Genomic DNA, 27,699 nt, shown 5'->3' on the forward strand with positions numbered 1-27,699 from the left:
CCCCCCCCACCCCCCCCCCCCCCCACCCCCCCCCCCCCCCACCCCCCCCCCCCCCCACCCCCCCCCCCCCCCACCCCCCCCCCCCCCCACCCCCCCCCCCCCCCACCCCCCCCCCCCCCCACCCCCCCCCCCCCCCACCCCCCCCCCCCCCCACCCCCCCCCCCCCCCACCCCCCCCCCCCCCCACCCCCCCCCCCCCCCACCCCCCCCCCCCCCCACCCCCCCCCCCCCCCACCCCCCCCCCCCCCCACCCCCCCCCCCCCCCACCCCCCCCCCCCCCCACCCCCCCCCCCCCCCACCCCCCCCCCCCCCCACCCCCCCCCCCCCCCACCCCCCCCCCCCCCCACCCCCCCCCCCCCCCACCCCCCCCCCCCCCCACCCCCCCCCCCCCCCACCCCCCCCCCCCCCCACCCCCCCCCCCCCCCACCCCCCCCCCCCCCCACCCCCCCCCCCCCCCACCCCCCCCCCCCCCCACCCCCCCCCCCCCCCACCCCCCCCCCCCCCCACCCCCCCCCCCCCCCACCCCCCCCCCCCCCCACCCCCCCCCCCCCCCACCCCCCCCCCCCCCCACCCCCCCCCCCCCCCACCCCCCCCCCCCCCCACCCCCCCCCCCCCCCACCCCCCCCCCCCCCCACCCCCCCCCCCCCCCACCCCCCCCCCCCCCCACCCCCCCCCCCCCCCACCCCCCCCCCCCCCCACCCCCCCCCCCCCCCACCCCCCCCCCCCCCCACCCCCCCCCCCCCCCACCCCCCCCCCCCCCCACCCCCCCCCCCCCCCACCCCCCCCCCCCCCCACCCCCCCCCCCCCCCACCCCCCCCCCCCCCCACCCCCCCCCCCCCCCACCCCCCCCCCCCCCCACCCCCCCCCCCCCCCACCCCCCCCCCCCCCCACCCCCCCCCCCCCCCACCCCCCCCCCCCCCCACCCCCCCCCCCCCCCACCCCCCCCCCCCCCCACCCCCCCCCCCCCCCACCCCCCCCCCCCCCCACCCCCCCCCCCCCCCACCCCCCCCCCCCCCCACCCCCCCCCCCCCCCACCCCCCCCCCCCCCCACCCCCCCCCCCCCCCACCCCCCCCCCCCCCCACCCCCCCCCCCCCCCACCCCCCCCCCCCCCCACCCCCCCCCCCCCCCACCCCCCCCCCCCCCCACCCCCCCCCCCCCCCACCCCCCCCCCCCCCCACCCCCCCCCCCCCCCACCCCCCCCCCCCCCCACCCCCCCCCCCCCCCACCCCCCCCCCCCCCCACCCCCCCCCCCCCCCACCCCCCCCCCCCCCCACCCCCCCCCCCCCCCACCCCCCCCCCCCCCCACCCCCCCCCCCCCCCACCCCCCCCCCCCCCCACCCCCCCCCCCCCCCACCCCCCCCCCCCCCCACCCCCCCCCCCCCCCACCCCCCCCCCCCCCCACCCCCCCCCCCCCCCACCCCCCCCCCCCCCCACCCCCCCCCCCCCCCACCCGCCCCCCCCCCCCAGAGAAGAGACAGTTTGTTTTTAGTAAGTGTGCTTTTATTATAAATTGAACAACTTAGCATCTGATATATACCTTGTTTGCCAGGATCTATGGGAAATGTGTGACTTCTGGCACAAATGAAAAATGAGTCCTTTTTTTTACTTTTTTAGATGTGGTGGCATCACTGGGTGGGACTCGCAAAGTTCTTGTGGCTTTGACTACAGATTTTACTTGGTTTCCACTCCCATTAGCTTCTGCCAAGCCTGCAGTGCTTCAACTCAGCTCAATTTTTTTCTCTGTGCCTACTAATTTTAGGGCTTTCATTTTTATTTCTATTGTCACAAATTATCAAAATACAATACAAATTCACATAAACATATACAAAAATCCAACCTGTCAGTTACACTAAGCAACAGACATGTAATAATAAAGAGACAGAAGGCTATTTGTAACTGTCATTTTATATATGTTTTCTTAAACTTTTACTGATGATTCTGTTTTAGCACAGCATTCCATAATCAATCTACTTCCTTTTGAGTACTTTTCATTGTTGTAAACCTAGTTCTTTCGTCCTTCTATTTCAATATTTTTATTTTTATGGGTTTTTTTGTTGTGGGGGAGGGGGTTTGAGGAAGGAGTTTATATTTTGAGACTTTGACAAAACTGGCTGTAGTTAGCATAGAGCAAATAGTTGAGAACCTGCAAGAACTTGCAGGTGCAAATTCATTTTTCCATGTATCCCCTTCCCCATACTATTTCTTCTTTCTCTTTTGGCAGCCCACATATACACTCCATGATTCCTGTTTCCTTTTCTCATTCCCACTCACAAAGCAATTGTTCTTTTATCTGTCCTCCCCATCTTTCCCTGTATTTATTATATAGTTACCCCCATCTTTCTACCCAGTGAGGACCCAAATCAACTTACCTCATTCTTCTCCCATTTATCTGTACAGTAATGCAGTGAGGTAGATTAATGTTGGAGAGGGTGACTAGTAGCTCAGAGGTGGGGTGTGCGCAATGGGAGTTGTCGAGGTAGTGGAGCCCGATGCCAACAGATTTATACTCCCCAGGGCACTTATCCAGTGGCGTAGCTGTCACAGGGACATGTGGGGAAATGTGCCCTGGGTGCATACCAATTAGTCATGCCCCATGCACATGAGCAGCCTGGGAGCAGCAAGGAGTGCTTCAGCCACAGCCGTGCCACTTCCCATGCCGAGCAGCCTGCTCGGGCTCCAGGAAGTGGCATGACCACAGCTCAGTGTTGAAAAATCCTGGAGCTCAGCTGCGGCCTCCGAGCAGGCTGCTCAGTCTCTTGGCTTTAAAAAAAGCATCCAGGCTGGAGCGTCCTTCTCTCTCAGAGAGGGAGGGGTGCTCCAGCCTTCTCCTTGGTGCTTTTTTCAAGCCAAGAGAGGTCCTCTCTCAGCTTAAAAAAAAGCACCCAGGCTGGAGCCTGGAGTGTTCCTCCCTCTCAGAGAGAAAGGGGTGCTCCAGCCTTCTCCTCTGTGCTTTTTTTTAAGTCGAGAGAGGGACCAAAAAAACCCCCCACCCAGGCTGGAGGCTGCAGCATCCCTCTCAGAGTTGAGGAGCACCCAGGTGGGCCGTGGCAGGCTGCTGCTGGACCACCCCACCTCCATCGGAGCGCGCTGGGTGCTCCTTGAGCCAGTGGCTCAGGTAAGTGGGGTGGTGGGTGGTGTGTGTGTGTGTGTGAAGATTTAATTCCTTCAAATTAATTTTTTTTCACATTTTTCTGCAACCTTTGGCTTTTCTCAGGTTTGTAGTAAAATCTGTCTTGTCTTTTCATGGCTCCAGTCTCTGAATTTAAATATGTACAGATGCTGCCATGTAGAGAATTAGATATACTGATGATCTGATAACTTTGGAGAATTGATTCCACATAGTTAAGTAGGAGCCATTGAATTGTGTCTTCCTGAGACAAAACCCTTCAGAAAGCACTTTTGTAACTACTTTTCAAAATTATCTTGTCTTATTACAGCTGCACCAAATTTGCAAGAAATCAATCTCTGGTTCATCACAGAATCAACAGTTTCTTAAATGATTTTTATTCCTCCTATCTAGCCTCAGAGAGTCAGGTGCCACTGATATTGCATTTTATATATTTTCTCTGAACAAGAAACTAACTGAAAACAGAGACAGAAGATCAAATCTTCAGGTGTATATATTATCCCAGAGTGTGCCATGGCACTCTTAACAAACTTCAGAGTTGATATATGAAATGCATCCAACAACAAAACAGATATTTGAAAGGATGCTTTTATCTTTGCTTATTAGGTTCTGGTCAAATGTATTTTTCTCTCTCTGGAACTTTCCATTATGAATTCTTTGTACAATATTTTTGAACTGCCAATAATACAAAAGTGGGATGCTGCCTTTACTACACTGTGAAACCATTGCATATGTAAGCACTTTTCTATTCTTAATTTACAATCAGCTCAGGCTCCTCCCATTGCTTACATGCTACCTGATTTGGAAACTTTCTAAGTATGAGTTCACGTGTAGTCATGTGTGTGTAAAATGAAATCGGGACTGGAACTTCTCAGGCAGTTTTAGTCTAATATGTAATTGATGATATGCAAAGGATCTTATAAAGCAAGTGCTTTTCTTTAATAATGACTTTATCAGAAGCCCCTCTTCTCCACCATCCCATAGTTTAATGTGGCCATAGCGTTACTTCACTACTGACATCTGCATTTTAGGTTAGAGACAAATTAAAGCTGCAATTCCTGCAACAAATATCACCATCTGCCAATCAGAGACATTCATTAGTTACTTCTGCCAAAGTCATGTTGGAATAATCCAAGTCAAGATTATAGTGGCATGGATCAATGTGGTTACTATACATGATAGTGCAAGTCCACTTCCTTAGGGAATATATCTCTGATTACCGGATAGCCTTCACTTCATGTTTTGCATGTGAGCTCTCAGAGGTCTCTGTCTCCCTACCATTGGAAACAGAATGTTGAATTGAATGGGATTGATCTAATCCAGAAAGATAATCCAGATGTTCTTGGTGACTTATTGAAACCCTCATGGTATTTGGCAGGATTGGTAATGATAAGGGGATATTTCTTGATTATGTGGTTAACTATACAAATATACTGACTACACACACACACAATCAAGCCTTTATTGGCATAAAATATACTGACTGAACAAAATTGAAGCTTGTAGATATGACATCACAGTGTGAATTGTATGTAGTTGTTTTGTGACAATCTGCACATTTCTTCACTTGTCCCAGTGCATCTTATAAAAACATAAGTCGAACAGCCTGTTTGCACAGTGATCAACCAGGTCAGGTGCTTCTAGGAAATTAGGTTGTACACCACCTAATGTAATAGGCCTGCTCCTCTGATACTGGAGAGAATAGGTATGCATAATGACTAGTATCGATTTTGGCTAGTAGCCAGGGATAGCCCTATCCTCCAGAGACATGCCCATTCCCCTCTTAAAGCCTTCGAAGTTGGAAGCCATCACCACATCCTGAGGCAGAGAGTTCTCCAATTTCACTATGTGTTGCGTGAAGAAATACTTCCTTTTTTCTGCTTTGAATCTCTCACCCTTCAGCTGCATGACCATGCATTCTGGTATTACGAGAGAGAGAGAGAGAGGGGGGGGGGGCTTCTCTCTGTCCACTTTCTCCACAAAATGCATAATTTTATAGACCTCTTTCATGTCTCCCTTTACCCTCTTTTTTCCAAGTTCAACAGCCCTAAGTGTTTTAACCGCTCCTCATGACAACTGGAATCTTAAAATACAAATTAGAGGGTTTGGAAAAAAAGTGAATTGCATGAATCATATTGGTGAAAGAATTCCACTGTGTGCATATTATTCAACCAGCCTCTCACACATGTAAAAAGGTAAAGATAAACCCCTGTGCAAGCACCAGATCATTACTGACCCTTGGGGTGATGTCAAATCATGATGTTTACTAGGTAGACTTTGTTTATGGGGTTGTTTGCCATTGCTTTCCGTAGTAAACTACACTTTACCTCCAGCAAGCTGGGTACTCATTTTACCAAGCTGGGAAGGGTGGAAGGTTGAGTCAATCTTGAGCCACCTACCTGAAACTGACTTCTGTCAGGACTGAACTCAGATAGTGAGCAGAGTTTTGACTTCACAACTGCAGCTTACCATTCATGCCACAAGGCTCCTTTCATTTATGTAAAGGCTAGTGCAAAGCCTGTGTTCTGTTTAAATATCACAAAAGCATATTCTGAGGACGTCATGGGATTTAAATCTAGTAACCTTTAATGGCATATCATGGGATTAAAGTAATACTTAGTCCTTGTGTCTGGCCCTCTGCATTTAGTTCCATTGTGAAGTACTTTGAAAGTACTTCATAAGCTGTGGTTAGCATGTTTTAAAAGATCTTTACTGTTTGCCTTTAAAATTCTGATCGCATGTGAACATAATAAACCTAATGGTGTTGGAAGGGATATTATAGTGCCAACAATTCATTCAACTCATTGAATCTGGGCACCCAACTTTTCCTCTGAGAGTTTAGATATTTAAAAAGGTTCCATGTTCTGCTGTACAGCACTTTAGGGGTACAATGAACTGCTTTGCTTTATGCATTTTCCATTTTTGGAGTGAAGACTCATGAAGGTATCCAGATGTATTACACATGCTCTTTAAGAAGAGGTTTGCTGAAGCTTACAGCAGGGGAATTTTACTGCTGGGTTCTTCCCCTCTTTTAAAGTCTTCAAGCTTCTTGGTTCAGTGTTTGCTCGCTCTGAAGCTTTTACTATTTTCTGTTCTGAGCAGATGGATATGATAATATCAGAGGAATCCTTGTGGAGAACCAGTGAATTATAGCTACATGCGGACATTTCTAGAACTCTTTGTAGTAAAACAAAATGAGTTTGAATAAATTGTCTTCAGCTTGTCTCAAAAATACCTGTCTTCGTTTTTGTTTTTTCAGTACCAAGTCTGTAAGTTTAAGGAAGTGTACAGGGCAGTCCTAGACATGTTTACTATTATGCATTTATGCTATATACCTTTGTACTATCAAGTTACACATCACCAACCATGGCTTCTTCTACCTGTCATGTTTTGTCACCTTTTTGTTAAAGCACATGTTTTTCATGTGCTTATGGATTTCAATGGCTTCTCTGTGTAATCTGTAGATGGCAGCCATCTAGAGGGAAAGTGTTCTTACCATACATCAAGGGAACCACTGACCGCATAGGAAAACTGATGAAGAAGCATAACCTACAAACAATCTACAGACCCACTAAGAAAATTCAACAAATGCTATGTTCAGCAAAGGATAAGAGGGATCCTCTAGCTACTGCAGGAGTCTACCGCATACCATGCAGCTGTGGACAAGAATCCTTTCACCATAGGAACCACCAACGCGAAGCGCTCACACCGCACGAATCAAAGAACACTTTAAAAGGCACTGCAGACTATTTCCAGCCAGAAAAAAATCAGGCCAATAGCAGAACACATAATAAAACCAACTTGTAGACATAGAAGTCATTATTTTGAAAACACAGAAATTCTGGACCATTCTGACAACCACTACGTCAGACTACACAGAGAAGCCATTGAAATCCATAAGCACATGGACAATTTCAACAGAAAGGAAGAAACCTTGAAAATGAACAGAATTTGGCTTCCAGTTTTGAAAAACACTAGAGTCAAGACAGTGACTAATCAGCTCCACAGAAACACAGGATGACTATAGACAATCAAAGGGAACAAAGGCCAGACTACTTCTATTCAGATGCCTCACCTATTGACCTTGCTATCTCCATTGTTACTCACTTGCCAGGCCACTTCTATTCAGATGCCCTCACCTATTGACCTTTACTCACAGGTATATATGCTCCACTTTCTTTCCTTTCCTACTATCAGATCCTCTGAAGATGCCAGCCACAGATGCAGGCAAAACGTCAGGAGAGAATGCTGCTAGAACACAGCCATACATCCCGGAAACCACACAGCGCCCCATACTTTTTATGTTGCATGAAACCTCTTTGAAGGTGGCATGGCTACCCCTCAGTGGTGCCATTCATGGCTACTGCAACACTACCCTCGCTGTCCCCCAGTGGATCTCAGGGTTTGAGTTTATAGGAATCTGGTAACTCTGTCCCCCTCAGTATATTCATTCCCTCTCACCATAAAATTTCTGACTTCTGGCCTTCTTGAAAGAGCTTATAGTCTGATAGATCATAGGTAGTGAAACAATACAAGGATCCACTCATACTGATATTAGGGAAAAAAGAAAATAGGTGAGAGGATTTTCCAGGATATGAGTAGCAAAAAAGAAGGCACAAAATAATGTGTGGGCCGAATCCATCTGAAAGCTGTATAAATCTTCATTATTAAACTAAAACAAAGTTTATCAACAAGGGAATAATCTCTTTCCGCCAGCTCATCAAGTTTCCCCAATTTCTTGGCATTTCTTTGTTGTGCTGACTCTGCTCTATGTTTCTCCCAGTCTCTCCATCACTATCATGAGTATGTAAAATTCTTCTTCAGACTGTCTAGCAGTCACTTTATGTCTAGACGTTTATTTAATACACTCCTGATTTGTCTCCTTGTAATTGGAAGTCTTATCTCCCATCTCCTCATTGTTCTCCTTGCACACCATTTTCTGATTTCCCCTTGCATTTTGTTATGATCAAATGTCAATAAATCAATAGGCATGGGTAATCCTTCCTCTAAGGAAATAACAGAACAATTTTGTTATATGTTAGACAACTGTGTAAGCTCTGATGTCAGAGGTTAAAATAATTGGTGCCTTTTTGCTACTCAGTTTCTGCCTGTGTAGACTGATAACTACTCTAATAGTGCTTTCTAAAATTACTACTTTTTAATTTTTTTTAAAAAAATATTCATGGTATGATACCGCATGGGAAATGGCCATTGTCTGAAATCAATTTAATGATGAACTCATTTGAAGTGCATTTTGAACAAGGAGAGTCATGAAGAAACCATTTGGAGAACTTATTAATGGAATTAGCCATGTTATCTGGAGCACTGACAAGCTTCAACTTTGGATACACTTTGGCAGTTTTCTTTTTAAATGTACAAACTTAATTGTTTCACCTGGATTAGGTTTAGATTTGTTCTGATGTTGGTACCACAGGGAGTACTGCATTATGAGGTATTGTGCCCAAGTGGATAAGGAGCATTTTAAAGCACACTTCTGAAAGAAAAGAATCTTTATACCACTACAAGATTACTGTATGGTAGTAGGCTTTTAAACAATTCAAATTACTGTCATTCTTTGTACACAAAACTCATGTATATCAAAGTTGTGCAAAAAAACTGGTGGTGGTGGGGAGTCTGATGGCCAGTCGTGGTTTCAGATTAGACTATGTTATGATAGGGAGACTGAGCTCTGAAATTCCTCATATACAAGTCATCATCTATTCTCGTCCCCAACATAGAATGGGAACATTCTGTTTTTCAATTAGAATCAAACACAACATCTGTTCCCATCTCCTCCGGTTCATTTGGTCTGTATAAATGAGAATAATGTTTTTTGCCACTTCATTTTTTTTATTTTAAAAGGGATGAAACATTGCTCATGTTTTTTTGCCATTTGATCATTCCAGGTAGGGTTATGTCCCCACGTATAATGTTATTGGTATAATATGTTCTCATGATTTACAGAGAACAAAAAAATGCCCAAAAGACAGCAAAATCAGACAAAATGAGTAATAGAATTGTCCAAATAAGCAGTCATTCTATATGTGTGGAGGCGGGGGTAGTAGCATGAAAATATTTACTATGAAACAATGAGTATTAATTATAGTAATGATTAGCATAAAACATACCATGGAACTACAGAGGGAGAAAAAAATCACTGTTAGAAATGAATTTTAAAAATCCTTTAGACTGTTAAATGTTGTTAATAAACATTTGGATGTAAACTGAAAATATTTAATGAGTAAACTCTGCAGCCTGAGGTAACTGACTGTGTTCATTCATTTGATTTACATGTTGTGTGGTACATTTTGCAAAACCAAAGGATGGTAAATAAAAAATAAGCAAGAGGGAAACTATGCACATTTTCTGCATGAAAATGCCAATGGTTTAGAAAATATTTTCACTGCTTTGATTTTTTTTTGCTCTGGTTTTAATTAAGGAGATGTTAATAACTGTTCCAAAATTATTAAACATGCAAAGAATTCAACCTAAAGTATGTTCAAGCAACATGAAATGAAATTTAATTTGCCATTATAACCACGCCACTCCATGTAAGCTTTTTACTTTCCCCAAAATGTTTACACTGGCTCATTTAGTATGAAAGTGGTCCCCATATTGGTTTCAAAAACAACTGGATTGGAAAAGTTAAAAAATGTATGTATTGGTCCAGTTGTGTTTGTAAACTGGTAGATTTTTTAAAATAGTTCCTTAGAACTCTTGTTCCTAGTTCCATCTTTTTGATTTGGGTCTTTTTTTCCTTATTAAGTCACAATTGACATGGCGACCTCATAGGATTTTAAAGGCAAAAGACATTGGGAGGTGGTTTGCCATTACCAGCCTCTGTGCCATGACCCTAATATTTCTTAGGTGTCTCCCATCCAAATACAAGCCAGGTTCAATGAGAGTTAGTGACTGGTCACCCAGCAAGCCTTCATGTCATGAGTGGGAATGTGAGCCTGGATTTCCCAGATTCTAGTCTGACAATTTAATCCTAAGTATGACCCCATTCTAAACTCTCATGTGGTTTGTGTTTATTGTGCACTAAAAAAAAAAAGAAACATTTGAATTGGGTGTTATGAAAATTATCTCGAAGAAGTGAAACAGACATTCTAATCTCCGTCTGATTTATTCCCTGAACAGAGGTAGGAGGAGCAATGTCACTTGGACGCCAAGAAGCCTTTGAAATTTTCAAGAGAGATTATGCTGATAGTATAACCATTGAAGACAATAAGCAGCTCCTTAAGCAAAGGTAAGCTTTACACTGTATTAAATTCCAAAAACACACTCAAAGCAGAAATATCTAACTTGGCTGTGATGCAGAAACCGGCTGAAATACAATAGTTGGATTTAAGATAATTTGTGTTGAGTATTGTACAAGGCAAGAAGTGCATAATACTGGGCACAAATGCTATTGTATAAGTGCAGCAACTCAGGATTGCACAGTTACATTGAGCAAAGCCTTCCACACAGATGATAAAGGTGTGGGAAGATAGTGGAGCAGAAACAGCAATTCTGTTTGTTCTGCAACAGTTCTGTGGAATGACTACATTATGACTACATGTGGTTCATATTAACTCCAAAAATAGCAGGTGTTGATAATGCAAAGAACTGTTAAAAAGAACTGATGGACATGGGTGTACAAAGAGGGACAGTGGTATGCTTTGCTTTAACCATGCAGCATACTTATATGCTTGAATATTGCTAGAGACTGTGCTGGCATCCATATATCACAAATGAGGAAGACCAAGAAAGTGATCAGAATATGAATTCATGAAGGAAATAGCTGTCCAACACAGATCACAGTTTGCCAACTGTAATAAAGAGTCAGGATTCACTTGGCAAAATTTCCATAGCTAAGTGATGTCAAACTCCACTCTGCTATGGAAGTTTGGTGAATGACCTTGAGCCAGTTACTCATTCTCAGCCTAATCTACCTCTGCAGGGGAGCAGCAGTGGCATAGTGGTTAAGAGCACGTGTACTCTAATCTGGAGAAACCGGGTTTGATTCCCCGCTCTGTCGCTTGAGCTGTGGAGGCTTATCTGGGGAATTCAGATTGGCCTGTGCACTCCAACACACGCCAGCTGGATGACCTTGGGCTAGTCACAGTTCTTCTGAGTTCTGTCAGCCCCACTTACCTTACAGGGTGTTTATTGTGAGGGGGGAAGGGAAAGGAGTTTGTAAACCCTTTTGAGTCTCCTTGCAGGAGAGAAAGAAGGGATAAACGTCCATCTTCTTCTTCTTCTTCTTCTTCTTCTTCTTCTTCTTCTTCTTCTTCTTCTTCTTCTTCTTCTTCCAAGGTGATAGTTGTTAGGATGAAATGAAGGAAAGGAAAACCAAGTTTAAGCTAGTTTGGGATCCCATTGTTTTGAGGAAGTGGGTGGGCCTTTTGATCAATAAGGCCTTTGATTACTAGAGATGTGATTGGCTGCGGAGATTTAAAAATAATTGCTTTAGCAGCAGTTGCCACTACAATACAAGCATCAGCACTGTGTTACTGAAATAAAGTTTTGGCAATCACATTGTGATTGGCTGTGCTTCCTGCAGCCACCAATTTGTGGCATTCATTTTGTTGCTATGCCAAGCATGCTGTCAGAATTCCAAATGTACCCTCAGGCTCAAAAAAGTTGGGGAATCCTGCCTTATACAGTCACATATGCTGCTCATCTTCCTCCTGCCTACTGAGACAAGGAATTCCATATCTCATCAATAATTAAACAAGCCCTCCCAGCCCCCAGCCCCCACACAACCACCTGACCCCAAACAAGTCCACCCTGCCTCCACTCCCCCACAGCAATCACCTCAACCCAAAACAAATCCTCCTTGCCTCTCCCCCGACCCACAGCAACCACCCTGGTCCAAAACAAGCCCTCCTTGCGACCCCCACATCCCAAGGCAACCACCCCAGAATGGTGGTAACTCTGTGAAGTAGAGATGTGCACTAGGAAAAAAGCATCTGTATTTTTCAGATGTGGATAGTAGAAAGGGCATGATTATTGGTTTCTGAGTTATTATACAAATACCAGGGCTTTTCTGCATTTTCTTTTTCCTCAACTCAAAGTTTCTATTTCGTCTGTGTTTTTTTAAAGTTCTACATATATTTTACCCCCTCTAGTGGTCAATTTGATATAGCAGAAGATTAGATCTTGCTTCTTTCCCTGCTAGTATAAGCAGCAGCTTTTTACTCTTGATAATAATGGATGTGATATCAAATTGACAGCTAGAGAGATCAGACACAGGTAGAACATTAAAAAAATGAAGAAACAGGAACTTTGAGATGAGGAGGAGGAGGAGGAGGAGGAGGAGGAGGAGGAGGAGGAGGAGGGGAATTTGGATTTATACCCCCCTTCTCTCTTGTAAGGAGACTCAAAGGGGTTTACAACTCCTTTCACTTCCCCCCTCACAACAAACACCCTGTGAGGTAGGTGGGGCTGAGAGAGCTCAGAAGAACTGTGACTAGTCCAAGGTGTGTTGGAATGTACAGGCTAATCTGAATTCCCCAGAGAAGCCTCCACAGCTCAGGTGGCAGAGCGAGGAATCAAACCGGGTTCCTCCAGATTAGAGGTACACTTGCCCTTAAGCACTACTCCACTGCTACTTGGAGATCCCCCTGTTTGGTATCTAGATTTAGGTTGTGTTTTTTTCAGGATTCCAAAATTGTTCAGGTTCCCAGGGATGATACTTCTGGGATGCTGAAGGAACTATTTTTTGAGCAAATGACAAAAAAATTGCAGAGAGTTAATTCTGTTGCTTCTCTGAAACTGCTCCCCCAAATTTTCCAGAGAACTGAGCCATGGATCAAATTCTATGGACCCCTGAACAAAGTGTTGCCAGCCATACTCCATTGTTTCCTACAGGGAAACTTCACTTGCTTTCTTCAGGGCAAAGAATTGCCAAACACACAACAGTCGGCAACAGAACCAGCATCAAACTGGAGAATCCCAGCAGAACCAACCTCGCAAGATCCCCCTAACATGTGATCTTATTTGTCTGTGAGCGCTGCATCCTCCACCCCACCTCCTTGACCTAGAAACCTGCAAAAAGAAACAAAACAAAACAACTCTCAAAACAACTGGTCCATTAAAACATCAGCTCTGTATATTCCCAGTATTGACTGGGATTCTATAATATGTATCTGGATCCCAAAAATACTATAGAAATACCAGTGAGGTACTTTTCTGGTGTATTTTCAGACCAAATATATCTGAGAGAGCATCCCGTCGTGTTCTCTTGATCTCTCAATGAAATAGACTCAGATATTAACAAATTTCATTTATTGATTAGAGTATCAAAGAAGTTACACTACTGAAAAATACTTTGTCAAGTCTGGAACTTAGGTGCACAACAGCCCCTGTAAAAGTACATCAGCTACCCCTCCTTTCCCCACTGCTAAGCAACATCTTTTCCCAGCCTTGCAGTTCTTCTCAGTTTTGCTTCCCCCACATGTTTCAGATAAGAGTTGTCTGAGGTTCATAGAGGCCTGGTTTCTTGAAGCCTGCAGCAGCATAAGCAAGCAGCATAGCAAAACATAGGCACACAGTAAAAATGAAACTAGGCAGACAGATCTCCCCCCGCCCCCCCTCTGTCTGCCACATCTCCTGCTTCACCCTGGAAACTCATGGCAAGACCAAACAATCAGGTCTTGACACATCTCTACTATAAGTATCTATGAAGACCCCCTGGGATTTCCAGTTCTGAGAAGTGCTAATCCGGCACATGAAAGTGAAATGAACACATTTCGAAGGTCTTCAGTAAAATGGACTACAATGTAAGGGAGAATTAATGTAAAACCTTTAGGAAAATGGTGATTATTCAGGAAATTCCATCATAACTCCAAACACGGTTGCTTGGCCAAAGATTCATAATTTTCCATTTCTACATTTGGCATATAAACATGGCAGACCTCCAGAGCTCAGTGAACACAAGGAGAAACATGGGAATTCTGGAGACAAACAGAGGTAGTTAGACAGATGTCTTGCATCTCCTTTCATAGCCTCTCACACTTTACACTCCTTTATCCTTCCTGTACTGTCTGCTTTTGATTGTTCTCTGTTCTAGCAGTGCTTTCTTGTAACATGCTCTTTGTTCTGATATCTGTCTTTCACATCTAACAGAGGCATTGTACTCAGAACTGTCACATACTTGATCAATAAGCAAGAATGGTAGATTCTTCACACCTTCATAAACTAGTATTTTTGGAGTTTTTTAATAACTTTTAAAACTGTGCTTTCAAACTATTTTCGCCATAAACAAAGGATATAACATCTTTGTTTATTATGGGTAAACAAAAAAGGAGACAGAGCCTGTTCACTATCTAGCATTAAAGAAACCTGTGACAAAGTGGTAATTCTATATTTAGTTTTTCATTACTATCTGTAGATTGTAGAGGGACAAAATAATACTTCTCTTAAACCAGTTTTTTTTCTCTATTAGTTTCCCAGCAGAGCACCAGTGGCCAAGATCAGAGCTTTTGTATCTGACCAGATATATCAGGAAGAAACTGCATCTTTTCCCATTATACCATTGTGGCATTTGTTTTTCATATACCTTTACTACTATTGATCCTTTAAATTCCATATTTCATCATCCAAAAAATAATTGTGTCTTGCTCTGACTATTTTTATTTCATTGGATTTCTATCCTGCCTATTCCCTGCCATTCCCCACCAAGGCCACACTCAGGGCAGCTTAAATCAGTTCAATAGACAACATAATAATATACAAAATAAATCAAATAAAAGCATTGAAAAAATTTAAAGTATTACTAGCAACAAAAACCAACCACACAAATGTCTACTGCATCAACATATAATAAGTAGTCAGGAGGAACACATATATCAGTATACAAAAGCACAACGCAAACATAACAGCATACAAACAGTAAATGAAATAAGCTGAAATTGACAAGAGCAAAACCATCCAGGAAAGCAGGTAAGTCCAATAATAGGCAACACTGCGTGCAGAAAAATGAGATCCTCCACTATGAGAGGATTCTTTATATAAGAGAATTTTTGTTAACCAGCAGACGTTTCCAACAAAGCTAGTGTAGAATAATTTAACACAGGATGATCCGGCTTCTCTTCCCGTTTCACAGTTCCAAGATTCTTCATCAGCAGTGCAAATTGTTTAAGCCTGCCCAATCATGGGTTTGATTTCGCCAATATTAAAATGGCTATAAAAATTCCAATCCGTATAAGGTTAGCCTAGCACCCTGGCCTTAACTCTGCCCCCAGGGCGTTGCCAGCCAGTGCCACTTGGAAGAGAAAAAGGTTTGTGGAGGGTTGTTGTTTTTTGCAGTGACGGAGCAGTGGGGAAGGAAGGGGAAATACAGGGAGAGGGAACAGTTTGTCCCGGGGTGGTTTGCCACTGACTGAAAGCCTGGCTGAACATCTATGTCTTATTGACCTGCAGAATTGAGCCAGGTCCTGCAGAGCCTGGATCTCAACAGAGAGAAAATTCCACCAGGCAGGAGCCACGACAAAAAAGGGCCTGGTGTATGCATTGTAGACACAATTTCACATTTGTATATTTCCAGTATTGTTGCTTTATTCGTTACAAAATCAAATATGACACATATGATTGTAATTGCAGTTATGAAAACCATAATAAAGAAGATTAAAATGAAAATATGAAAGAGTTTGCCACGGGAGTCCAAAATAACTCTTATAAGAGTTTGTGTTTTATTGTCTTCTTTTCCCTTCTCTCCTGCAAGATTAATTACAAAGTCTGTGATCAGAGATTAACTAGCACAAGACCCTTTACTGGCAAGCATTTTTAATGTTCATGGAGCAATATGTCAGAAAATGCTAAAATTTTCAGAATCAGCCAACATTTAAACATGAATTTCAAAAGATCTGATAAATACTGGCATCTTTTTGTGAAAGGTAGAAATAGCATCTTTCTTTAAAAAGAAAATTTCTTCTTCAAAGGCAGCTGCAATCTTATTGATATCTTTTCTGCAGAGCAAACATCAAGTTGCTTTGCAGCTTTTCATTCTTGTAGAAATTTTAATCTGCGTATAAATACAGCTCAGCAAATGCACCCTGATTGTATATACATTTTTTTCTTTTCCCCCTCTTCTTTTCCTTTTCTTATGCCAATAAAGGTTGTGATTGATTGAACTCAGCAAATGTTTAATTTTTCTTCAGTATTACTCATTTTACTATCCTTTTCTTGAAACGGGGGTAGTACGTAATAAGTAGTGTCTCTGTTAAATATAAAAGACTTTTCTTGAAAAAAAAACAGATCTCTTTTGCGTAGCTATGTTTTCTCTTGAATATTCTAATTTCTTCCCTTATTCCTCTTTCTGTTCTCTTATGCCATTTTAAAAACACTATGAACAGGTACCTATGGGTGGAGATACCATATTTGAATATCTTTTTGATTCCTCTAACATTTTCTGGTTGACTTTGTAAGATGGCTTGATTCACCATGTATGGTAATACAGGTATAATGTAATGTTTTAATTAATAAATTAAATGGTATACTCTATTCTCTAGCCACTTGTATCGTATCCCATTATAAATTTAAAAATTCCAAATCAGAAGCAAAAAAAAACAAAAATTGCCATTCTGCCACTGCCCCACTCTTATATTCATCCATTTATTACAAGCATGCTCCTGATAAGTTCTCATGGATGTTTCTTTTTGCTTAGACAGAATTAGTTGTCTCCCCCTTTGGAGAGCAGTATCCATTAAACAGGCTCAAGGTCTCCAGATACGTGGATTGATGTTAAAATAAACTGAACTTAGATTGAACACTCCATAATCAAGAATTCTTTAGTCGTGTCTTAGGCATGAGAGAGCAGAAAGGAGGCAGGCATGTGAGCGCAATAAGGAGCCCGGATCCAATGAGCGCAATAAGAAGCCAGGTTCAAATGTCTGTTCATGGCATTTGAGTGCAACTATACTCACCAATGTGGCTGTAGGCAGCAGTAATGTGCATGTTTTTGGAGAACTGGTTTGAAAATGTGTATCAACTGAGTATAAAACTTTGTAATTCCAATGCAGTGGCTCTAGTCCCAGAAAGGCTATTTATATACAGTGAAATTTGCTATGGTTCCATAGTGCTCTTTATTGCTTTTGCTTTAATAGACTGCTACCCCTTTGGAACAGTTTGGCATTTTGGAAGTGCAGCTGTCAAGACTTTGAAATGGAATATTTTATTATTGATAATTTCCTTTAGGCAATTTCTGCTGTACATTTGTGCTCTGTTTATGATACACTGTGGTCTGGATTGTGTTAAGTTCATTGTGTAGGTGTTGGGTGGATGAAATGTTACAGCAGTGGGTTGGATGAGAGGTTTGTTTTATCTTTTCCATTGCTATGATTTTATAATTAGGGATACTGACAAGTTGGAAGCAATTTGGAGGCAAACCCCAAGGAAGATAAGGTGCCTAGTAGTGTGGCTGGGAGTGGCTGGCAGTGTAACCCTACCACAGAGGAGCATAAAAATATCCACAAAAAGTGCTCCGAAATTGCTGAATGTATGACAGCATCCCCACATAAGAACGGGGCAGAGATAGGGGAACCAAGAAAGGAAAAGTGAGAGAAAATCACTGAATAATATTGATTGTAAATCAAGAGTTGAACCTGGAATGAGAAACATGCCAATCCTACTGCATATAATAATGTTGGCACATAAGAAGTTTACATTTAAGAGAAAGCGATGTTAACTCTGAAATGTGTTGTATATATAATCCTTAGCAATTTGAACAGTGGCTGGATCACTGAGCTTCTGTACAAGTGGTAGGTCAACAGTAATGTTCCAAATTACAGAGTAGAGTTGAGTTTGTTTTGAACAAATATAATGAATTTGGAGTTCCAAGCTTCCGTCGCTAATGTTTTCTGCAACGAGCAACTGAAGCCATTCTCAGTGTTTGTTTATATCACAACATACATAGCAATTTCCATGAATACAGCAATACATTATGCTGATGCTGGATTAAAGATGGTTTGACTCAAACATCAGATGTGAATGATTGCACTTTGAACTTTGTTCCATTCTTTGTGGCTTTGATTCATCTCAAATATATGGCCTGAAAACTGAAAACAGAAACATGAACATCTTACAAAACTTAGAGAATTAGAAAATCAGTTGCATTAATTCTGGGGAAAATTAGTGATGGATGCACTACTACAGCTTACAGGTCTTGGTTTCGCTTTTCCAAGTCCTCAGAAAGTCCTCCTCAGTATGAGGATGTTACCAGGAGTTCTCCAGGAAATACAGAACTTTGATCCATCTGGGAAGTTTCCTGGAAACCTCCCTCTTTCCCACAGAAATTTACCCACGTGAAGGGAGATAATGCTGTAGTAAAAAGAGCTGCTTGGTAATGGCAGAACTTTTGTAGACTTCATCCTTAGGGCTGGACACTCCTCTGGATCTTCCACTGTCACTGAAGCACACCTAGGTGGGCACCCCTCTGTGGAGCAGCTGGCACAAGAACTGGGCTTTGGACCAGGAACTAGCATATGTCCCATTGGAGGGCAGAGTTCCCTCAATATGGGGATGTATGATGTGTACTGATTCAAACATTAAGTTGGGGTGCAAAGGGCACTTCGTTATACAAATCTTCTTTGCAATGCAGGCTTCTTGGTGGCAACTGAAATAAAAGCCTGCAGTGCCAGAACCAGTGTTTGGACCAGGCACCATTGTATGCCTTCTTGCAGGAGACAGAGTCCACAATGTGGGGATGTCTGATGTAAGGTAGTCCAAGCATTGTTTTGAGAAGCAGCTGGGCCCTAATGTCTGTGTGTGCGTTTGTCCTGAGGATACCAGACTTAGGAGCAGCTGGCACAAGAACTGGACTTTGGATCATAGACCGGCATATGTCCCCTTGGAGAATAGATTCCCTGAATTTGGAGGTGTATGATATGTGGTGGTCCAAACCTTATTTTTGGGTGCAGAGCTTTTAAATTGTCCTGAGTAGTTGTAGTTGAATCCAGGAAGGAGGAAATGCAAATAAGGAAGTGGGAACTGGGAACCAACTTCAGCTCCTGGTAGGGGCTACGTTTTCCTTTGGTAGCCTTGTATTTTGAATATTATCCCTTTTCACCATTTCAGAAAACTATTTTATTCTATCAACTCAATTGCAGAAATAGCACATATTTTAAAAGGAGCACAAAGTTTCCAGGACCTGCTCTGCTTGAGTCAGAATTAGAACGCTGAAGAGCCTCCCAAGATGTCCTAATTATCCATGGTGGATTCAGCTCTTAAAACAAGTGAGCCTGAGCAAGTAAGGGTGTGGAGTCCTAAAATACTGGCTGCCAACCATCTAGAAGAAAAATTGAATAATTGAGAGGAGACAGTTACCCAAGTATGCCTCTCATGTGGAAAAGTGCTATTTCTTAACTTTATTCCAGTGCTGGTTTTGTTAGACAAAAATGGAATATGTGTGTTTTGCCAATAGTTTCTGCTAGACCAAATCTTGCCCAGATCATCAGGGCTCAGTTAACAGTTAAGTGCTATAGTTATGTCTTCAGTCTTTTAACGGTCATGATTATACACATCTGAGTAACCGTTCAGAATTTTATGCAAATTTTGTTGTGGCCACAAAAACCATAACAGACTGAGTCACCCCACAGGTATCTTTGATTTGTTGAAATTGAGTTCTCTTTAAATATACCTTGAATCTGAAGAACAGCACAACTCTTTCCTGGCATTTTGTGAATTATAATAATGGCATAATAACAACAACGACAACACAGCAATGCAATTCAACATAAATAATGCTGTTGAAAGCAAAAAGAACAGAAAAAAGTGCAACACTTCACCTTTGGAAAGATCTGTGGGAAAACCAGAAGGATTACAACAAGAAGATGCAATAGATAAAAGATTCTGAGAAAGATGTTGGCAAAAAAAAATTCAAGAACTGGAAATAACAACAGATATGATAAAAAATAACTGATACAAAAAAGGAGTTAAGAAAGTGAAAAACTGGTCGTAACCTGGACACAATCAATTGCATGGCTTCGGACTCAAATACCTGATCAGTTTACACCCGACAATGGCCAAGCTGTTCAGTGAACCCATGCTAAATGATGAAATTGACTAACAACTGGAAAGACACATTTGATTCAGAAACATCCAGCCAAAGTCACAACTCCTGGAAACTAGTACAGGCCAATAATATGCTTGCCTACAATGTTCAAACTGCTCACCAGCGTAATAGCAGATAACATCATGGACTGCTTGGAAGTGAATAACATCTTGCCTTTGGAGTGAAAAGGAAACACAAGCAGTCAAAAATGAAAACTATGGAACTGTCATCATCGTGAGGAATTTTCCAAGGTGATTCACTATCTTCCTTACTGCTTGTCATCACCATGATCCCACAGACAGTGATTTTAAAGAAATCTCACATTTGCTGTATAAGGATGATTTGAAACTCTACAGGAAATCAGACACAGAAATCCAGTCGATAGTGCACACAGTCCAAATATTCAGCACAGACATTTAGATGGAGTTTGGCCTGGAAAAGTGTGCCACTGTCACAATAAAGAGACGCAAAATCACTGAGAGTGACAGCATAGAAATACCTGATGGCCAACTGATCAAGTGCAGCCAAGGGGAAGCCTATAAATACCTGGGCATTTTGGAGCTGGATAGCATCAAGCATGGACAAGTGAAGACTGCTGTCAGCAGAGAACACACCCAGAGGGTCAGGAACATTTTGACATCCAAATTAGTTAAATTAGTTAAAATAGATATGCAGCATAAAATCAGTGCAGTACTAGTTTCTGAACAATTCTTATTAATATTTCCTTTAAAATGCAGAGGATAAAATCAAAGTAGTAAAAGAATGCTAGTATGGAAGGCAGAACCTTTCCAATTTTTTATACTTTTAGTACTCTAGAATAGAAGAAACACATAGATTTACATATTGTGGGGAGGACATTGGGAGGGATGGCATAAAGTTCCTAGAAATATTTTATAGGATCTGTGCTTTGTCCCTCCCCAAAGGGCTTTCTTTTTTTGGCAAATATCTCAATTTTGGTAATTCTTCTATACTGGTTCTATACTCAAATGTATAAAAAATAGGTTCTGGCATCTATACTCTCACTCTTTCAGTATTTTAAATTATTCTGTGTTTCAGTGGGAATGCTAATAGGAATGGTTCAGAAACCTGGGAACTTTTATGTTATTTGTGTGGACTGTGGAGTGAGCAGGTGTCTGGACAGGCAGCATATAAAAGTTCTAGAAGAAGAGGAAGAAGAAGAGGAAGAGGAGGAGTTTGGATTTATATCCCCCCCTTTCTCTCCTGCAAGAGACTCAAAGGGGCTTACAATCTCCTTGCCCTTCCCCCCTCACAACAAACACCCTGTGAGGTAGGTGGGGCTGAGAGAGCTCCGAGAAGCTGTGACTAGCCCAAAGTCACCCAGCTGGCATGTGTGGGAGTGCACAGGCTAATCTGAATTCCCCAGATAAGCCTCCACAGCTCAGGCGGCAGAGCTGGGAATCAAACCCGGTTCCTCCAGATTAGATACATGAGCGCTTAACCTCCTACGCCACTGCTGCTCTAAATAAGTATATAAATAGATGTCATTGATTGTCAGCAGGAAGTAGATATCCTCAGTTTGTTATGCATTTTAAAAATTATTAACATTGTTTGCCCAGTGCTTTTAAGATGCCTGTTAAAAGTATTGTGCAAGTTGCTAGAATTGCTGTCTTAATTCCCTCCCCCACCTCATCCATTTTTAGAAGTTAAATCTCTAAACCAAATCCAGAGTGGGCAGGTGGGGATTTCCCATGGCTCGGGAAGCCCAAAAAAGAAAAAAAAACCCTCCATGAATCACCCATAGTGGATAGCGGACATACACCACAAAAATGTATCCCCAAATTCTGGCTCAACTGGCGCATGGGAGCTGGACAGGCAATGGAAGCTGACTAAGGTTGGCTCCACCCCTGGCCCATCCCTGGAACATCCCCAACCACACCAGTGCAGCTTTTTTGTACCAACTGGCCTAGGGACAAGTGGCGGCTTCCAGGTTGGGCACTGTGGAGTCACACAGCCCCCAGCTGCCTAGGTAAGTTGCCTCTCCACTGGTGCATTTTCCCCTTGTGCCAGTGGGATGAGCACCTGTGCTGGCTCAGGGATGTGCCAGCTCCAGAGAGGGGTCTGGCCACCCCACTCTGGGCTGCTTGTGCGATGAGAAAAGACATTTTGTGTTTACTGTATGTATATTTCAATACACACATTACTGTCCAAATACAGGGGCAACAATAGAGATCTTGTGGACCTCATGCTTAATTCTACGGTATATTTGAGCAACAGTTCCCACTGAGATACATCAGAATTGTAGTTTTCAGTGCATCTTGGTGATTCACCTGTTAATCCACCTACTAAAAATGTTGAATTCTAACAGGAGGCTATGATAACTGTGAATTCACAAATAAGTCATTTTGAGTACTGAATCTTGACACAGGTTAACTTGAAAAGATGAAACTCAGAGAACAATCTCATAAGTAGGCAGAGAATTTAGTATTCATGCAAAATATTTATTGGCCCCAGGTTGTTTGGATTTGATAAGTTGAATTGTATCTGGAAGCTAATGTCCAAGCCAGTGCTGCCAAATATTGATTTATTATGCTTACTTCAATAGAAAATGAACTACTTCATTAGGAACTCTCGGCAGCTTCCAAACAGTTTTCAAGGACAATCCTGTGAAGTCTGTATTACAGTCCTAAGTACTGTGATTGACACTGAAAACATCTTTGCTCTCCAAGATCAGCTAACATATTGTCTAACTACTAAAAGCAATGATAGCCTCTTCTCATATTTCACATATGTGGATTGCAGTTATAACCCAGTCACCTCCCAGTATGAAAGAATCAAAATGTAATAAACCATGGACATTTTACTGCCTGTTAGCTTTGTGCAGATGGCTATAAAGAATAGCAGTTTTGAAATAGGAGTATAATTACCAATGAACCAGTTTAACCAAGGATGTAAGTAAGGTTCTCGGGTTCAATACCCCCATTACATGTCCGAAGCTCCCCCCCCCCCCCCCCCGTTTGTGGGTTTTTTGTATTTTTAAAGTTTTTTTGGTTTTTGGCCTGCAGGGAGCGCAGGTTTTAGGCTACCATCACCACAATTTCAGGGACTTGTTGGGAGACTCTCCTGATGATACCACCCAGGTTTGGTGAGGTTTGGTTCAGGGGGTCCAAAGTTATGGACTCCCAAAAGGGGTGCCCCATCCCCCATTGTTTCCAATGGGAGCTAATAGGAGATGGGGGCTACACCTTTGAGGGTCCATAACTTTGGACCCCCTGAACCAAACTTACCAAACCAGGGTGGTGTCATCAGGAGAGTCTCCTAAAGATACCCTGAAATTCTGGTCCTGCTAGCCTAACAATTGTACCCCTGAGAGCAGGCACCCCCAAAATTTCTCCAAATTTTCCTTTTAAATCTACCCCTTTTGGCATGGATTTAAAGGGAGAATCTGAGGTCCCCAGTTTAAACATTGAAAGTGATGCTGTTTCAGGGTGGGGGATAATCCACCCCAAAACAGCACCACTTTCAATGTTGTTTTAACTGGGGACCCCAGATTCTCCCTTTAAGGTGGATTTAAAAAACAGCACCACTTTCAATGTTGTTTTAACTGGGGACCCCAGATTCTCCCTTTAAGGTGGATTTAAAAGGAGAATCTGGGCTCCCTAGTTTAAACACCATTGAAAGTGATGCTGTTTGGGGGTGGATTCCAGCATCACAGTGGCCGTCTGGCTCCGTTTTCCCTAGCTACTGCCTGGAGGGGAGGGCAGAAAGGACTGCCGGCTGCAGGCTGGGAGCCCAGCCAGTGGGGGGGAGCAGGGGAGTCTGCTATCCCTGGCCTCGGAGAGCTGCTTTTATAAGTACTGAGGCTGGGGACAGGGCTTGGGGAGGAATGGCCATGCCCCCAGGGGTGGGTGGGGGCGGGGCCCCACCCCTGAAACCCTCCCCATAACAAATCTATTTGACCATACCACTAGGGTTAACATCCATAATCTTGCAAGACATGTCATGGGGCCTTTTATTCATTCAGGCAGGAAATGCTTTTTTTTAGCACTCCTGAGTAATATGTGATTTAATTAGGTGAAGGCAAGCACAGAGCAAAACTAACCACCTATCAAATCACTAGTGCCATTTCCTGCATTGATCATATTTTCTCGTTGGTTCTCCATCCAAGAACTTAAAAGGATCAATTTTGTTGTCAAGCATGCCTGCCAAACATGCAAAACCTCATTTTGTACAAGTCTAATGAGATCAAGTGTGCAGTGCTTAATGCTTTTTTAAAAGGAAACTGAAGAAGAACAGCTTTTAGGATAGATACATGATTCAAAAAGGAAAAACAGCAACAGATTAATTCATTCTCTGGTTGGTGATTGTTTAATGCAAACAAATCGTGTGTAGGCCAAAAGGTAAACATTTTATTCCTTCATTGCTATCTACAAGCATTATACCTTATTTTCTGTGAAATAAGTTTTGAAAGGGTAATATTTAGTTTAAATAACTATGGGCAATTTATTTCTATATTATAGTTCTATTTCAGTAAACCTCTCCTTCAATTCAATTCAATTTAGCAGATAAGTCATAATTATATATTTGTACTATATGCTACCTATTTTGGTTATCACAAATTTAACTAGAATGTACTACTTTATCTGTAGGTTTGCAGAAGCAAAATCTCTAGGAGAAAAAGTAAATGAGATAAGAAACAGAATCAGTAAGTAAACCATTTATTTTCCCCATTCTAATATAATGTCTATATTCCTTAGTTTACATGCACTCCACTAGTATAAATGAACTGAAGCAACTTGCTTGTTCATGTTACAGAGATATGGAATTTCACAATTGCCTATCTTTTCTAAGGATCTGATTACATATGTGAAATGTGAGTTGGACTGAGTGCATGACAGGAGGAGGGGCTTCCCTATTCTGTCCAAAAATCCCCCCACCCAACAATTATTATCTGGCTAAAGTGCTTGAGGTGCCACACACTGGTGCTGATTTCTGCCCCCCCCCCAATTTTCACGGTAAGTTCAAGGTGACACGTGAAACACAAGCTGGGTTGGGAATTTCCCAAACCCAGCTCACATTTCATACATTGTGTAATCAGACCCTAAAAATAATTCTGTTTTTAAGAAGCATGCAGACTCTATGTCCAAAGATTTTGGCTTATGCTGATTAGTTGTTTTCATTGTTACAGCAACCAATTAGTAGAGTGTTCGAACAGTGGCTAGTATGCATAATTTGAATAGGTACAATCCAAGTTCAGATTCTACTAATCTAGAAATTCAGAGGTAGTTTCACATAGAATTTTTCCATATTTTAATTTTATTTGCTTTTAAGTTCCTGTTTCTTTGGGGTTAGATGGGGGTGTTTCTGTACTGTACATGTTTGCTTCCTCTAGTGGTCAATTTGATATTACACTGGTTTATGTGCAGCATAAAAAACAGTCATTTAAATCTGCAGGGAGATCTGCTGGGCATAAACTGTTGTTATATTGAATCAACCACCAGGGGGAGCAAACACATGTGTGACAGAGCTGCCCTTACCTCAAATAAACAGGAATTTAGAAGCAAAGAAAATGAGAATGTGGAAAAAAAACCAAAGTTGCCTAATTATTACACAGAATTTTTGGAAAGATAAAAATATTCTTCTGTGTTTCTAAGAGGAAAGGCACGATACAAAGATAACAACTATTAACAGTAAATAATTTTTAGCCCAAATATGTAGGGTAGCCAGTGAGTAAATAATTCCTAGCCCAAATATGTAGGGTAGCCAGTGAGGCAAGCTTTTTTTCAGGGCTACAGGAATGATCATGGAAATACCTCAAACTCTAGATACTAGTATCAACTGTGGTGGCCAATTTCTTCATCTTTTGGTGTCAAAGGCTATATCATTTACATAATGACCATTCATTCAACTTGGAGTGAAGACAGGCAGACCTTCTAAGTGTGGTAGAAGTGGTTTGAACACACATTCTCTGCCCTGAAAGCAAACCCTTTGGAATGCAGTGAATGGAATGTGTTTTCAAACCACTTCTACCACATATGGAATGTTACATAGATCTTCTCCCAGAGTTTCTAATCACAAACTAACTGATGTTAGGGACAAGAATTCTGCTTAGTGAGCATTCTCAGCATTTTACTTTTCTCCTTTTCATATATGTCGTGTAATGATTTCAGGACTCATTTGTACTCAGGTTCCAAATTATCCACAGATGTGGAGAATTAAAGAAAAATGGAGACTCATTGCTGGATGTTTAGCTTGCCAGTGAATCTTCCTGATTTGAAGATGAATATTTGCCACCTAAACACAAACATTAACATCAACTCTCTTTAGGATTGTACTGTTAGCGCTATCCCTGTAATTATGTTTACTGTTCCCATCTTCTGCAAGATTTTCTGCCTAAAGTTTATATGTTTAATAGTTACTCCCATGTCTTGAATCATTTGCACCTTCCATGAGTGAAATGCGAATTTCTACCACATTCTGGGGTTTCCAAAATGCTTATAGTGTAGATGAGGCAGGGTGGATCCCCTTGAGACCTCAAAAAAGACTTAGTGTGGAAAATAGTAAAATGTTGGCTAGAACTGATCCCTCATGCGGGTCTAAAACAATAGCAAAACAGCTACAGTGGTAAGGAAATGTGCAACAACAGCAAAATAAAAGAAAGATAATCATTTTATTATTTGTAGTGCTTAAGGTTACAATTAAAATTCAGTAGTACTTTTATAATGGGAAAGTTCAAACTACTGGAATCTAGTATCAAGAATTGTAAATAGGCACAGAAATGGAGCTATTTTTGTCTGATTATGTGTTTGAATGTTTTCCATAATATTTGTAAAATCAAACCTGCCAGGGCAATTTCAGTACATTTTTATAAACCTTTCTGTGAGCACTGTACAATGAATTTATAATACCTCTCTACTCCCTACACACAACCTAGGTAAGTATTTTGCCTGAATTTTCATGGTGAATCAGAAAACTTAGACCAGTTGAGCAACAGAAACATTATTTGACTAAGTGTGACTCATTTGTAGTATACATGCTTAGACAGAGCATCATTCATTATGCCATGCATGGTTGCTGCATGCCCGAATTATATTGGAAAACCAGATTGCAAGAATTGTAGCCATCTGTGGCCTACAGCTATATATTTAATTTACTTTTATTGTTGTTTTGGTTTCCTTAAAGCATTCCTGGCTGTCCCTGTGTGCACAATTAAGGCTAAATCATTTCAGTATCAGTTTCTGTTTGTCTAGCCAACACTTAATAATATAAAACTCTTCACCACAAAGGTCATTGGAGGACCTTTTGGTAAGCCACTTGATGCTGTGTAGAATCCATTTTAGCATTATAGATGATTTGCAGTGATAGTGATAGACAGCATTTGGCACTAGTTTAAGCACTGTCACATCTATTTTATCATTTTACTTTCCATTGGAATTAGCACTATATTGCAACAAAGAAATTCAGAATACTACAGCCACTTTCTAAGTGGTCAAAAGATCTACAGCGACATTTAGAATTCAACAAATACATTCAAAGTGAGGTTTTCACTACCAAGGAATTTAGCTGTCATTATTGTGAC

The 27,699-nt window shown here is 42.5% G+C and overlaps 1 protein-coding gene across 2 annotated transcripts in view; it reads left to right on the forward strand.

Moving 5' to 3' along the window:
* Positions 1 to 27,699, forward strand: part of KIF6 (kinesin family member 6) — a 182,656-nt gene that overhangs the window by 100,481 nt on the left and 54,476 nt on the right. For both annotated transcript variants that reach the window (XM_048517665.1, XM_048517750.1), the window contains 2 exons: positions 10,268 to 10,376; positions 24,770 to 24,825. In XM_048517665.1, coding sequence (XP_048373622.1) covers positions 10,268 to 10,376; positions 24,770 to 24,825 — 165 coding nt within the window. The remainder of the gene's footprint in view (positions 1 to 10,267; positions 10,377 to 24,769; positions 24,826 to 27,699) is intronic.

Source organism: Sphaerodactylus townsendi, linkage group LG01 (genome assembly GCF_021028975.2).
Source record: "Sphaerodactylus townsendi isolate TG3544 linkage group LG01, MPM_Stown_v2.3, whole genome shotgun sequence".
In the NCBI taxonomy this organism is placed as follows: Eukaryota; Metazoa; Chordata; class Lepidosauria; order Squamata; family Sphaerodactylidae; genus Sphaerodactylus; species Sphaerodactylus townsendi.